Below are 13,137 nucleotides of genomic sequence, written 5' to 3'. Positions count from 1 at the left end.
TGAAAACAATCAAAAGGAGCAAAATTCCAGTTATAGAATAATTAAGTCATGGGGATGTAAGGTAAAAAAAAAAAAAAGGAAGAATTCAGCATACCAAAAAACATTAATCCCAGGGAAGGTGACTGGAGAAGGCAATGGCACCCGGCTCCAGTACTCTTGCTTGGAAAATCCCACGGACTGAGGAGCCTGGCAGGCTGCCATTTATGGGGTAGCACAGAGTTGGACACGACTGAAGCGACTTAGCAGCAGCAGCAGGGAAGGTGATAAAGTAGAATTACCATCATCATTTATAAAGGAACATTAGCTGCTGTTTGAGGTTATTTTGGTAGAGGGATGCAGGAAAAGGACAGAAACAAAAACAAAACCTATACCCACAGGTCAGAGGAAAAGAAGATGGCAGAAGACTCACCCATTAGAAATAAGTTGGTTTCAAAGAGCAAAATGCTGAAATTCTAGTTTAGCCCAGATCTATAAGCATTATATAAAGTACGTAAGCAACTGTACTGCTGAACACTGAGGAACTGTACTGAAAAAAGTGAGCAGACATAAATGAAACCATATTTACAGCTGCTCCAGAGATCCTCAACTTGTATGACTGGAAGGACTCTAAGAAGATTACTTAACCCCTGTTTCTGTACCAAAGCAAGGGAGGAACTCTATGCAGACAATCATCCAGCCATTCTTAAAGGTTTATCAACTAGATAGGAGCACTTGATCCTGGCAGAGCAGGGTGGGGACCAGCCCAGAGCCTCTGCGACGGCTTGAGCATGTGCCCACACAGGTGATGAGAAAACCCAGGTCTGTAGGAAATTTACAGGTTTTGAGCAGGTCTGGGAGAAGCTAGAGGTCAGTACTCTGGAGCTTGCCCTGGGAGGCAAAGCTCAGTGAACAAAGTGTAAAGAAAAAGTAATCAGCCATTTTAACTCTGGCAAAGAGTTCTGTCATTAACAATCAGAGAATTTCAACGGGGAGTTCACAGAATTTATCAAGGGGAGTCTGTTCACCAATCACCACCCCAAGGACATTATGACATTATAGAGCAATTACCCCACTAATATGGCCACAGTTGCTGGGTTGGTTCTTTAGTGAGGGGAGGAGGTCTGCAGGGGCAAGAGAAGGTAATGTGCAGTGTCACTACTCGGCCAGAATCAAGATGAGGGGATGGATATACACACAAGTGTGCCAATTAGAGACCACAAGACCACCTATCAGGGCTTCCCAGGTGGCGCAGTGGTAAAGAATCCACTTGCCAATGCAGGAAACAGGAGACTCGGGTTCAATCCCTGGGTCAGGAAGATCCCATTGGTCAGGAAGATCCCATGAAGGAGGAAATGCCAACCCACTGCAGTATTCTTGCCTAGGAAATCCATTGCACAGAGGAGCCTGGCAGGCTACAGTCCGCAGGATCACAAGAGTCAGACACGAATGAGCCTACTTATCAACTCAAAATCACAAGCCAGCTTTTAGGGTCCAGAGAGGACAGAAATGAAAACCAGGTCCTCCTTTCCTAGAAACAGAGCAAAGCAATAGTGCAGACACATGAATACGTCCACCTAACACCGTCACCTGCACTATGCTGACTCCTCAGTACAGCCTCTGTTTTAATAAAGGGGAAAATTACCCCAAAGTGCTCATCTAGTTCTGAAGACAAAGAATAAGATTATTTGCCTTCAGCATCCCAAGCTTAGCCTTTTTAGTATAGAGAACAGGCATCTTCCATTTAGGAATTTGGTGGAAAATATGCACTCCACTTGGTTAAAAATAAAACCAAAAATAACTGAGCACAGTGTTCCCTCCAACACTGGACTACCCTATTCCTCCAGCCCTGGCCTCCAGTTTCACAAAAACCATCCCTAAGTACCCCCCCACCCCCCAGAGAACTCTTCCTTCTCTGAATAATGAAGGCTCTCTTATACTCCCAGCCAGGCAATTCTGCACCAAATTATATACAATTTTGTACTGTTTGCTAAAATTATATACAACCTTGTGCCATTTGCTAATTGTCTTGCATATAACAAATGCATTTTCTTCCCCAAATAAGATATATAAATTACGTAGGAAGAAGGTTTAGTTTTATTCTCCAATCATCTGTTCTCCTGAGCACCCAGGAGACAGCTAACACATACCGCCTGAGGAGCCTCCCTGGGGGGTGGGAGTGAGGGTGTAGACAGGCCCTTGGGCTGAGTACCAGGGGACTTTCTGTGCGTGGGTGCCCCATCACCTCTCTGGCACCCTGTGACTCCCTCCAGCCTGCTGCCGGTTCGCAGCAGCTCATCCTGTCCTCCTGACCAGCCACACAAGCCGCCGCTAGCCCTCAGCGGCTTCTCTGCCTGGCACCCTCCTGCTACCTCTCCCAAGAGGCAGAAGTAGCTCACACAAGAGCATACAACTCGGCTGGTGCCCTCATTTAATCAGGCTGCTGCAAATGGTTGGCCAAAAGCAATAAGGGCATGACTGAGAGACTGTGGGAGTTTAATATAAAAAAATTAATAAAAAAATAGGGGGAAGGAGGAAGGGTCTACCTTTTAATAGGGCCCTAATTACCCAACTCATAGGATCAACCCAAATGAGATGGGAGTTTATTTCGGGGGTTTTTTTTAATTATTATTTTTATATATATATATAAATTGCTGCTATGTGTTTTCTTTCCTCTGAGCAATTATGCAGCAAGTACGTAAAAATATTAATTAAATATAAGGTTATTGTGGAGTTGGCCTGGAGAGAATGAGTCTGAACTCTGGACGATAGCCGGCTACTAGGGTTTGAAGACTGCTCAGGGCCTCCCAGAAAAGAAAGAAATAAAAATACAAGCAACCAACATGCAGATGCCGAGTGCAGCAGGAAAAGAGCAGTGCACAGAAACATGAGCAGAGCGAAGGCGCCACAGGGCTCCAGGCACCCGGAAGTCAACGATGCCACCAACTGCTCAGGGCTCCATGCTAGAAAGAACACCCAGAAGTTTAACGCCCAGAAGACGGTCCAGCTGCTCTTCTGGTGATCAACAGTTAAATAAGTAGATAAAAATGTGAAAAGAGACTGAGGAATAAAGGACTGAAGAGGACTAGAGTGTTCAATTTGAACTTTAGTCCAAAGTCAACCACAACTTCAGTCTGAGGGGCACTGAGGCAGGCCCCATGGGAAACAAGCTCCCAACCTAGGGGACTGGCCAAACAAAGCCTCCTCTGGCTTTCACACCACCGAGACCACGAGGGAGAGCCCACGCAATACCGAGAGAGAGAAATGAAGCCACTGGGGGGTGGTGGGAAGTGAGCTGTACTTGGGAAGAGCAGGTGATATGCAGGACAACAGTGACTCCTTCCACCAGTACCCGCAGGGCTGGTATCACCCGGGCCTTCCTCCAGCTCAGCCAGATCCAACTCACCTCCTGCCTTGGAAAGTCTTAGCACAGACCGGAATTCAAACTTGTTCATACCAGCTAAGGGCCTCACGTCATCTCCTCCCACTACCTCCAGAAGGAGAGGGAAGGAAAACAGGTAAAACTACAGACCCGGCTGAAACAAAAGCTTAGTGGTATATCCCTAAGCTTGCTATCACTATTCAAGGAAAGAAAAAGCTCTGCAAAGTTAAACAAAAAGCTGGCCCCTCTGTAAAACTTATCTGGAAAACAAGTCTTTTTTTTGCGGGGGGGAGGGAGGGCCTGTGACGCACAACCTGTGGATCTTAGTTCCCCAACCAGGGACTGAACCCAGGCTCCAGCAATGAGAGTGCAGAGTGTTAACCACTGGACTGCCAGGGAATTTCCAGTACAGAACAGGGCTTAATATTCAGCTAAGAGGATTTGCAGCAGGCCTTGAAATGCAAAACAGAATGAAAACGGGGCAGGCACTTGGGCTAAGACCACCAAGGCAAACGCACTGTGTAAAGAAAATTAGCTTCAGTACTTAGTAGGCCTCTTCCCTATCAAGTATGTAAGCAGAGAATGTTGGTAGTGAGCATCACAAACCTAATTACAGGCCAGGCAAAAACAACTCTCTCCCTTATCTGTTCTTCAAAGGCCACTTGAAGTGCCCTCACTCTGAGAACAGAATGGCTATTTCAGATAATCAAGCAGCTCAGCTCCTTGGTCAGGTCCAGCAACCTCGCTTCAGCTCAGCCATCATAGGTTTCGAGCGTCCCACTGATTAACAATAAATAAAATGGTGCGTCACCAGACCAGGGGTGGGTGCTCTTCATTCCAGAAAAGACCAGGCTTTACTAAGAGGGAATCTCGCTAACCTCTGCAGTCCTGAAAAGCAGACAGAAGCGAGAGGTCGCTGACGGGCTTGGTCTCCACAGAACACCTCCACTCCTATACTCGGGGGCACTACTGATGCACGACTGTAGGATCATCAGGCTTCTTTAAACTCAGTGTTTTAATTAACAGAGAATCATACTATGTATTTTAATTAATAGAGACTCATACTATACATCGTGGCTTCTTACCAGCGGCTCTCGAGGCACCACATTTTCACTTCCTGGAGCAGAGCTTGGCTGCAAAGAAAAATAAAAACAAAAGTAAGATTGCAGTGCCACCCAATGGACATCAAAAAACCAAAGGCATGCCATTCCGGAGCGACACACACCAACAACTACCTCTGGCACTTCTCGCCAGTTTTCCATACTCCAGAGAGGTCTGTGGTGAGTTCCTTGTAAGAGGTAGCCTGAGGAGCCCAAATTTGCTAGAGAAAAAGGAGAGAGGGCTTCTGGGGTCAGGTTCACAGTCACAACACCTCCAGAAGGCTGACTTTGGCTTCAGAGGACCCAAGCAGCTGAGTAGCAGCAGTTGGGGACCATCATGAAACCCACAGCAATAGCAAAGTCCACAAAAGGTGCTAAGTGAGAGTCAAACTTTCCTTTTGCCATCTCTGCCCACCACCCCCTCCACGCTGACCAGCAAGCAGAGCAAAAGTGGGGAACCGGATTCAGCCACAAGGGGGCCCCAGCTGCCTGCACTCGGCATCTACTTGGAGCCAAGGAAGCAGTAAACTATGAACACCGGTTCCTATCACCACCTGTCGCCCAGGATACCAATCCCAGCAGAAAAGAAAGTTGGGTTTTTGAAAATAAGCTAGTGACAAGCTGACAGATAAACAGACCAACCCAGAGCCAGGCAGCATGTGGCCCACTTGCCTGGTCCTAGTCGGTTTCTTTCTCTGGATCTCTCCCCTCACCCTCGAATTTACCTTCAACCCTTAGCTGACACGGCCACAGTTCAGAGAAAGGGAGAGACAGAGACAGACAACCTAGGAAGAAATCTACAAATCTCCAAAGAAGAAAACAAGCAGCTTGAGAGAGTCATGATTAGTTTACTGTTACTGATGTTCAAACCAATTCCCAATTATCCACAGATAATATCCAGACAAATGACCTAATCTGTGGAGCCAGCCTCCAAACTCCTCCCAGCTGATTCAGATGGCAAGTGCTAAGCCTTCTGGGGAAAAGGATGGAAGTGGAGAGAGGAAAGAGTCCAGTCCACAGAGGGTTCCCAAAGATTCCTCATGCCCAGCTGCTCCCACACAGGGAGGCAAGGACTCTGCCGGAAGGACCCTACCACTTCATCCAAAGTCCTTCTCAAGAGCCCCTTCTTCCCTAGGACAAGAAGGTCAGCCAGAATAAAATTAGAAAGTATGGAAAATAACTGGAAACCTGAACATGCCTTCCCTCCCTCCTAAAGCTCCAGACATCCATAAGCTGATGCATTTAGGGCTCCAGCCCACACCTCTCGAGTTCTACAACTTCCTGCCTTCTCCTGGACTTAACAAATCCCACAGCAGATTCATAATCCTTGGCCTCCACCACACATGACCTCTTCTGCTTTCCCTGTCTGGGTGAAAGGGAACCTTCCACCAAAATATGCAAACTAGAATCCAAAAGACCACCTGGGCAGCGCCTCCCCTCATCTGCCAGAGGAAACACTGTATCAAGTCTTCCCATATGCCTTCCTAAACATCCATGGAATCAGGCCATACACTTTGCTCCATTTCTTCTAACATCCCTTAGGTCCAAGCCCTGCCTGGACCACTGCCATAGCTTTCTCATCAGTTCACTCACATCCATGCTGGCTCTGTCTTCTAATTCAGTTTCCACCCTGCAAGCAGACTCTCTCTTCAAAACAATAATCTGATCTCATCCACCCACCTGCCCCAGTAAACAACGACTCTAATACAGAAAAACCTTCTCAGTTTGGCCACCATGCGTCTCCTCTGACTACATACCAGGTCTGGCACCACATTCCCCAGCTCTGCCCACAACACACACACTCGCCTTTTCTTCCTCTGTCAAGGGGCCTTTGCACCAGCTGTTCCTTCCCTTCTCTCTGAAGGCTTAACTTATCCTTCAGATGCCAGCTAAGTCACTCTTGGGAAAGCATTCCTTCTCTGACAGGAGAATATCTGTATATTCAAATCTCCTCAATTTACACTCACACCGTATACCTCTCCTTCAAGGACTAAGCCAAACGGCAATTTTAAGTGTGTGATATCCGACTGATGTCTGTGTCCTCACAGGATTATACACTCCAAGTGGGCAGAAACTCTGTCTGCTCATCACTGTATCCCTGGGCCCTGGGTCAGTATCAGGCACAGGTTATGTGCTAGTTTGCTGAATCATGTCCAACTCTCTTTTGTGACCCTTTGGACTGTAGCCCACCAGGCTCCTCTGCCCATCGAATTCTCCAGGCAAGAATATTGAATTAGGTTGCCATTTCCTCCTCCAGGGGATCTTCCCAACCCGGGGATCAAACTCGCTTCTCCTGTGTCTCCTACACTGCAGGTAAATTCTTCACCCGCTGAGCCACAGACCTTCCACAGATATTTGCTGAATGAATGACCGGGCAACAAAGAGCAGAATGAATTGGGTCTGAACAGATTATATAAAGTTCACTGCCTTCTTGAGGGCTTCCTTCAGTCCATCTGGTAAATATTAAGTGCAAACATTTACTAAGCTCCTTCTTCATTTCAATCTCACAATAAATGTATGGAAGTATTGCTGATGAGGAAACTGAAGCAAGGGAGGTTAAATAACTTGCCCATGATGACTCAGCTAAAAAGACGGATACCAAAAGGACTGGAGCTCTTCTACTTAATCAAAATAATCGAGTTTTGTTTAGACCACATTTTATTAAGCAACAACCTTAATGCTATCCCATAATTAATAATGTAAGTTATCTGACTAGATGGAACTAACACAAACAGCTCTATTATTCAGGAAGCCACATTCTGATCTAAACTAAAACTTTCTTCCTGAGATACAACTAATCACTGTGAATCATAAATCTCCAAGGAACTTCCCTTTAAATTAGTTCATCTCCTGAACAGCTAATATTTGCCAGAGGAAAAACTTTAAACCATACACAGCACCAAATGAGTCTGTTTCATCATATATTCTTTTGTACCTTTTTATGTGAGCCATGTAAATATACTCTGCTTTTAAAAATTGAGTATTAAAAAATTTAAAAAGGAAGCTCCCTTCTCATCCCAACAGCCTCCTCTTCCTTGGGGACTCACCACTGATGCTGGCTCCTTACAGAGTCTTTCTGGGATATTCAAAGGGTGCAAGAGGCACAGCCCCACCAAGGAGCTTAAATAGCAACACTCTGAATTCTTCAAACTTTGACTTCACAGAGCCTTCTAAGGGTCTCAGCACACCAAAGCCCGACCTCCGAGCCCATTCTCAGGGGCTGCTAAGAAAGGACCATTTCCCCACATCATATTTCAACTCACTGCTCTGTATGAGGTCAGTCAAACCTTACAGTGACCTCACAGATGACTTACCAATCTGAGAATTGCCTAATACGATTATTTTCCAGATGATTCTCTAGTTTATGCTGAAATACCTGTGTTCTTTAGAAAATTATTTCTTGATGACCAGGACAGGCATCATTCATCCTTACTACTCTGCATGTTGATTTCCTTGATGATACCATATGAAATTCTTCATTATATAACTTGTTTATTAATGCCTGTCCCTGCTAGTTTTCAGTTCCTTGAAGGCAGGCACTTTACCACCTTGGTGAAGGCTGATCTTCAGCACTTAGAATGTCACTGGTATCAATACTCAATTAATATGTACTTAATTACTTTTTTGGTTAAAAAATTAAAACAAAGGAACCACTTCATATACATACGCCAAAATGAAGCAGGCAAAAGACAATGGCAGAGTCTTTCCCTGGAGCATTTCGCCAACAACAAAATACAAACCTGGCCAGTCTCAAAACAATGTCATGACCCAATGGATCTCAACTCTGGGGTGGAATCACCCCCAGACAGGCATTTAAAAGTGTGTGGAGGTGTTTCTAGCTGTCACAGGGACCAGACAGCCCCACAGCCATTTAGAAGGCAGGAGTCTGGGGGTGCTAAATGTCCTACAATGGACACAATGAAGGACTGCTCCATTCAAAACACCAATCGGACCCCTAGAAGGATCCTAACAAGTCCACTTCCTTATGACAAGGAGGGGGACAGACTCCCATCTTTAGCATGCAGCTCAGACATGGTTTTGAAAGAGGGGTAAGGTCTGAGCAGCCAAACTGCCTGTCAGAAGCTGAACCAAGTCCACACAGATCCATGAGTCTCACCAGTTCAGCTTTATTCGAGAATTTAGCTCAATTAAAAAATACAAATATCAAATCATGTTGTACACCTGAAATTAATATAATGCTGTATGTCAAGTAAAAAACCTCAATAAATTTTAAAAAGAGAACTTTCCTGGGGGTTCAGTGGCTAAGACACAGTGCTCCCAGTTCAGGAGGCTCAGGTTCGATCCCTGGTCAGGGAACCAGACCCCACATGCCACAACTAAAGATCCCATGTGCAACAACCAAGACCCAACACAGCCAAATAAATTAAATAAAATATTTTCTTTTAAAAAATAACTTAAAGGAAAACATCACAGTAAGGACAGAAATGTGAAGTATAAGAAGAAAGTAGGACTTCTAGAGATGAAAAAACATATCTGAAATAGAAATTTCACTGAATGATAATGATAGATTAGATACTACAGGAAAAAAAGTAAGTGCACTTGAAAACACCTCAGCAGAAATGGATTAAAATGAAGGATGGTGGGGGACCCCAAAGAGAAAAATATTTGAATAATGACTGAAAAATTTCTAAGTTTGATGAAAACTAGAAACTCACAGATCCAAGAAGTTCAACAAACCCCAAGCAGAACACAGAAGTATACTAAAGTACACCATAACCAAATTCTAAAAATACATGAAAAAGGGAAAAATATTATAAGCAGCCAGAAAAAAAAGAGAAACATTACCTACACATATTAATCACAATTAAAAATGACTTCGGGCTTCTGATCAATAACTGTGCAGGCCAAACAAAAAACAACAACAGGACAGTATCTTTGGCTCTTCCTCAGCACTGCCCACTTTACAGAGGTGACAGCCATCAGGGCCACCTTCAGACCCCTCGTGAAGCTCGTCAAAAAGAGGACCAAGAAGTTAACCCAGGCCAGCTGGACTGATATGTCAACATTAAATGGAACTGATGGAAACCCAGAGGCCCTGACAACAGGGTGCTCAGGAAACTCAAGGGCCAGATACGAGCGCCCAGCACTGGTGACGGGAGCAACAAGGACACAGAGGTCACACTGCCCTGCCCGGGGGCTTCTGGAAGCTCCTGGTCCACAGCTTCAGGGAGCCTGCAGTGCTGCTAACGTGCAACAACCTTCCTGCGCTTAGGTTACTCACAACGTCTCCTCCAAGAGCTCAAAGCCACTGTGGAAAGAGCAATCCTGCCAGCCCTCAGAGTCACCAATCCTACGCCAGGCTGCCAAGCAGAAGATGAACAGACAGCTTGTGTGCACACCGCATTTGTGTTAATGAAACAACAAAAACTTGGCCATCTGGCATTTCAAAAAAAATAATATCTTTAAAACACCCACAGAGAGCAGGACACACACCACTGTCAACCTGGAATTCCATATCCAATTAAATTCTTTCAAAAATGAATACAAATTAAAGACTTTTCCAAAAGGAAAAACAGGCAGTGGCTGTCAACAGTATACTTGTACCACAAGAAACGTTAAACGAAATTCTTTAAGCAGAAGAAAAACAAAACTGGATGGAAACTTAATCTGCATGAAAGAAGAACGTTAGAAATGGTCAACATGTTAACAAAAATACAAGACATTTTTATTTTTAAAAGATAATTTAAATGTACTGTGAGGTTTATGTCATATGTAGTAGTAAAATCTATGACACATAATACAATGGATAAAAGGGAAAATTGAAGCATATTTCTGTTAGGTTCTTATACTATATGTGAATTATTTAATAGTACATCATTTGAAAATAGGCTGTGGTAACTTTAAGTTACTTTAAGTAATATATTGTAAACCTTAAGAGCAATCACTAACTAGTAAAAAAAAAAAATATTGGTAGAGGTACAGCTAAATCAACAGTAGAGATAAAATGAAATCCAAAAAATAATTCAATCCAAGAGAAGACAAAAAAAGAGAAAACAAAGAACAGATGAAAAAAAAAGAAAAAAAATTGCAAGATGGTAGACTTAAACCCAACCACATTCATATTTACCTTGAGTACAAATGAAACACTCCTATTAAAAGGCAGAGGCTGTCAGACTGAGTGGTGAGAAAACCCAAGACTGAGCTATAGACCGCCCATAAGAAACCCATTTTAAACAAAATGACACACACTGCTCAGAAGCCAAAGGATGGAAAATGACAGACCATGCAAACACTAATCATAAGAAAGCTGTACTGGCAATATTAATCTCAGACAACTTCAAACTAACAGATATTACCAATGATAAACAAGGACACTTTCAAAATAAGGGAGTTAATCAAGAAGACAAAATAATCACAGAAAAAATATGCTGAACTGACAGCATATTAAAAAGCAAAGACATAACTTTGCCGACAAGGGTCTGTATAGTCAAAGCTATGGTTTTCCCAGTAATCATGTATGAGTTGGACCATAAAGAAAGGTGAGCACTGAAGAATTGGTGCTTTTGAACTAAGGTGTTGGAGATGACTTTTGAGAGATGACTCTTGGACTGCAAGATCAAACCAGTCAATCCTAAAGGAAATCAATTCTGAATATTCATTGGAAGGATTGAAGCTGAAGCTCCAATACTGTGACCACCTGATGTGAAGAACTGACCCACTGGAAAAGACCCTGATAATGGGAAACATTGAAGGCAGGAGGAGAAGAGGACAACAGAGGATGAGATGGTTGGATGGCATCACCAATGATACATATACATGAGTTTGAGCAAGCTCTGGGAGTTGGTGATAGAGAGGGAAGCCTGACGTGCTGCAGTCGATGGGGTCACAAAGACGGTCAGACTCGACTGAGTGAATGAACTGAAGTGAATGAAAGTGAAAATACAACACATCTAAATTTGTGGAATGCAACTAAAGCTGTGCTTAGAAGGAAGTTTACAGTTTTAGTTAGGACTTTAGAAAAGAAGCTAGAGAAAGAACAAGTGAAACCCAAAGTAAACAGAAAGAAATAAAATTTAAAACTTAAAAACAAGAGAGGAAAATCAATAAAATAAAAACCAATTTTCTGAGGAATACTAAGACTGATAAATCTGTAGGCAGATCGATCAATTTTAAAAAAAGACATTAATTTCCAATAGTAGGAATGAAAAAGGGGAAATCTGCATATTTTATAGACATCTAAAAGATAAGGGAGGGCCACAACTACTGATCCTGTGTGCCTATGGCCCATGCTCCACAACAAGAAAAGCCACCACAAGAAGCCCCAAAACCACAATGAAGAGTAGCCCCCACTTGCCGCAACTAGAGAAATCCACACAAAGCAAGAAAGACCCAGAGCAGCCAAAAATAAATAATTAACTTCTTTTTAAATAAAAGATAATGGAGGTACTTCCCTGGCAGTCCAGTGGTTAAGATTTCACCTTCCAATGCAAGGAATACAGGTTGGATTCCTGGTCAGGGAGTTAAGATCTCGTGGCCAAAAAACCAAAATACAACACAGAAGTAATACTATAACAAATTCAATAAAGACTATAGAAATGAGGAAAAAGAAGAAACCTTCAGGAAAAAAAAAAAGGAATATTATGAAACATCTTAAAAACATATTTGACAACTGAAATGACAGCAAATTCCTTGAGAAACATTATGGCAAGGCTGACTCTAGGAGGAAAAAAAAAGCATAGAGTCTAAACCACTGGACTGCCAAGGAACTGCCCAGTAGAAAAGAAAGGTGAGGGAGTTCCCTGGTGACTTAGCGGTTAGGATTCTGGGCTTCAACTCCTGTGGCCCAGGTTCAATCCCCTGTCTAGAAAATGAGGTCCTGCAAGCTGCATGGCACAGCCAAAAAAAAGATAAAAATTCCCAACTCATTCTGATAGGCCAGTATTACCTTGACAGTTAGATACAGATTTCTCTCTCTCTCTCTCTCTCTCTTACTCACACATACATACAAACTATAAATCAGTATCAGATAGCCCTCCATATCTATGGGGATTTAACCAACCCACAAACTGTGTAGCGTATTATTTACTGTACTGTGTATTTATTGAAAAAGAAATTCAAGTGTAAGCGGACCAATGCAGTTCAAACTCATGAGTCAACTACACTTCATTTGCATTAGGAGAAACATATAGGTAATAGATAAACGGAACAGAAGACAGTTTAGAAATTGATCTATTACATACTATTTTTCAATTTTTTTTAACAAAGATGGCAAGATCAACAAATGATGCTGGAACAACAGATATTCATATGGGGAAAAACATTAACCTCAGCCTTTACCAATATGCACATGAAAAGAGATGCTTAATGTTACTTGTCATCACAGAAATGCAAAGAAAAACCACAATGAAATACCACTACACACTCACTCAAGCTACACACTCAAATGGCTAAAATTAAAACAGACAGACAATACCAAGTGTTGGTATGGGTATGGGGCAACCAGAATGTTCATACATTGTTGGTAGAATGAAAAACAGTACAACTTTGCCGAAGCTCCAATACTTTGACCATCTGATGTGAAGAGCCAACTCACTGGAAAAGACCCTGATGCTGGGAAAAACTGAAGGCAAAAGGAAAAGGGAAGCAGCAGAGAATGAGATGGTTAGTATCACCAACTCAATGGACATGAATCTCAGCAAACTCTGGGCAATCATGGAA

At 43.1% G+C, this 13,137-nt stretch overlaps 1 protein-coding gene across 5 annotated transcripts in view; it reads right to left on the bottom strand.

Annotated features, from left to right (window-relative positions):
- Positions 1 to 13,137, bottom strand: part of PEX14 (peroxisomal biogenesis factor 14) — a 140,231-nt gene that overhangs the window by 119,850 nt on the left and 7,244 nt on the right. For 3 of the 5 annotated variants that reach the window (XM_070474268.1, XM_020890857.2, XM_070474267.1), the window contains exon 2: positions 4,444 to 4,491. In XM_070474268.1, coding sequence (XP_070330369.1) covers positions 4,444 to 4,491 — 48 coding nt within the window. Of the gene's footprint in view, positions 1 to 4,236; positions 4,366 to 4,443; positions 4,492 to 4,593; positions 4,680 to 13,137 lie in introns of those variants that run through there. The other 2 variants (XM_070474269.1, XM_070474270.1) reach the window with 2 other exon arrangements.

Source organism: Odocoileus virginianus, chromosome 11 (assembly GCF_023699985.2).
Source record: "Odocoileus virginianus isolate 20LAN1187 ecotype Illinois chromosome 11, Ovbor_1.2, whole genome shotgun sequence".
Taxonomy (NCBI): domain Eukaryota; kingdom Metazoa; phylum Chordata; class Mammalia; order Artiodactyla; family Cervidae; genus Odocoileus; species Odocoileus virginianus.
This window is presented reverse-complemented; position numbering and strand designations above follow the sequence as displayed.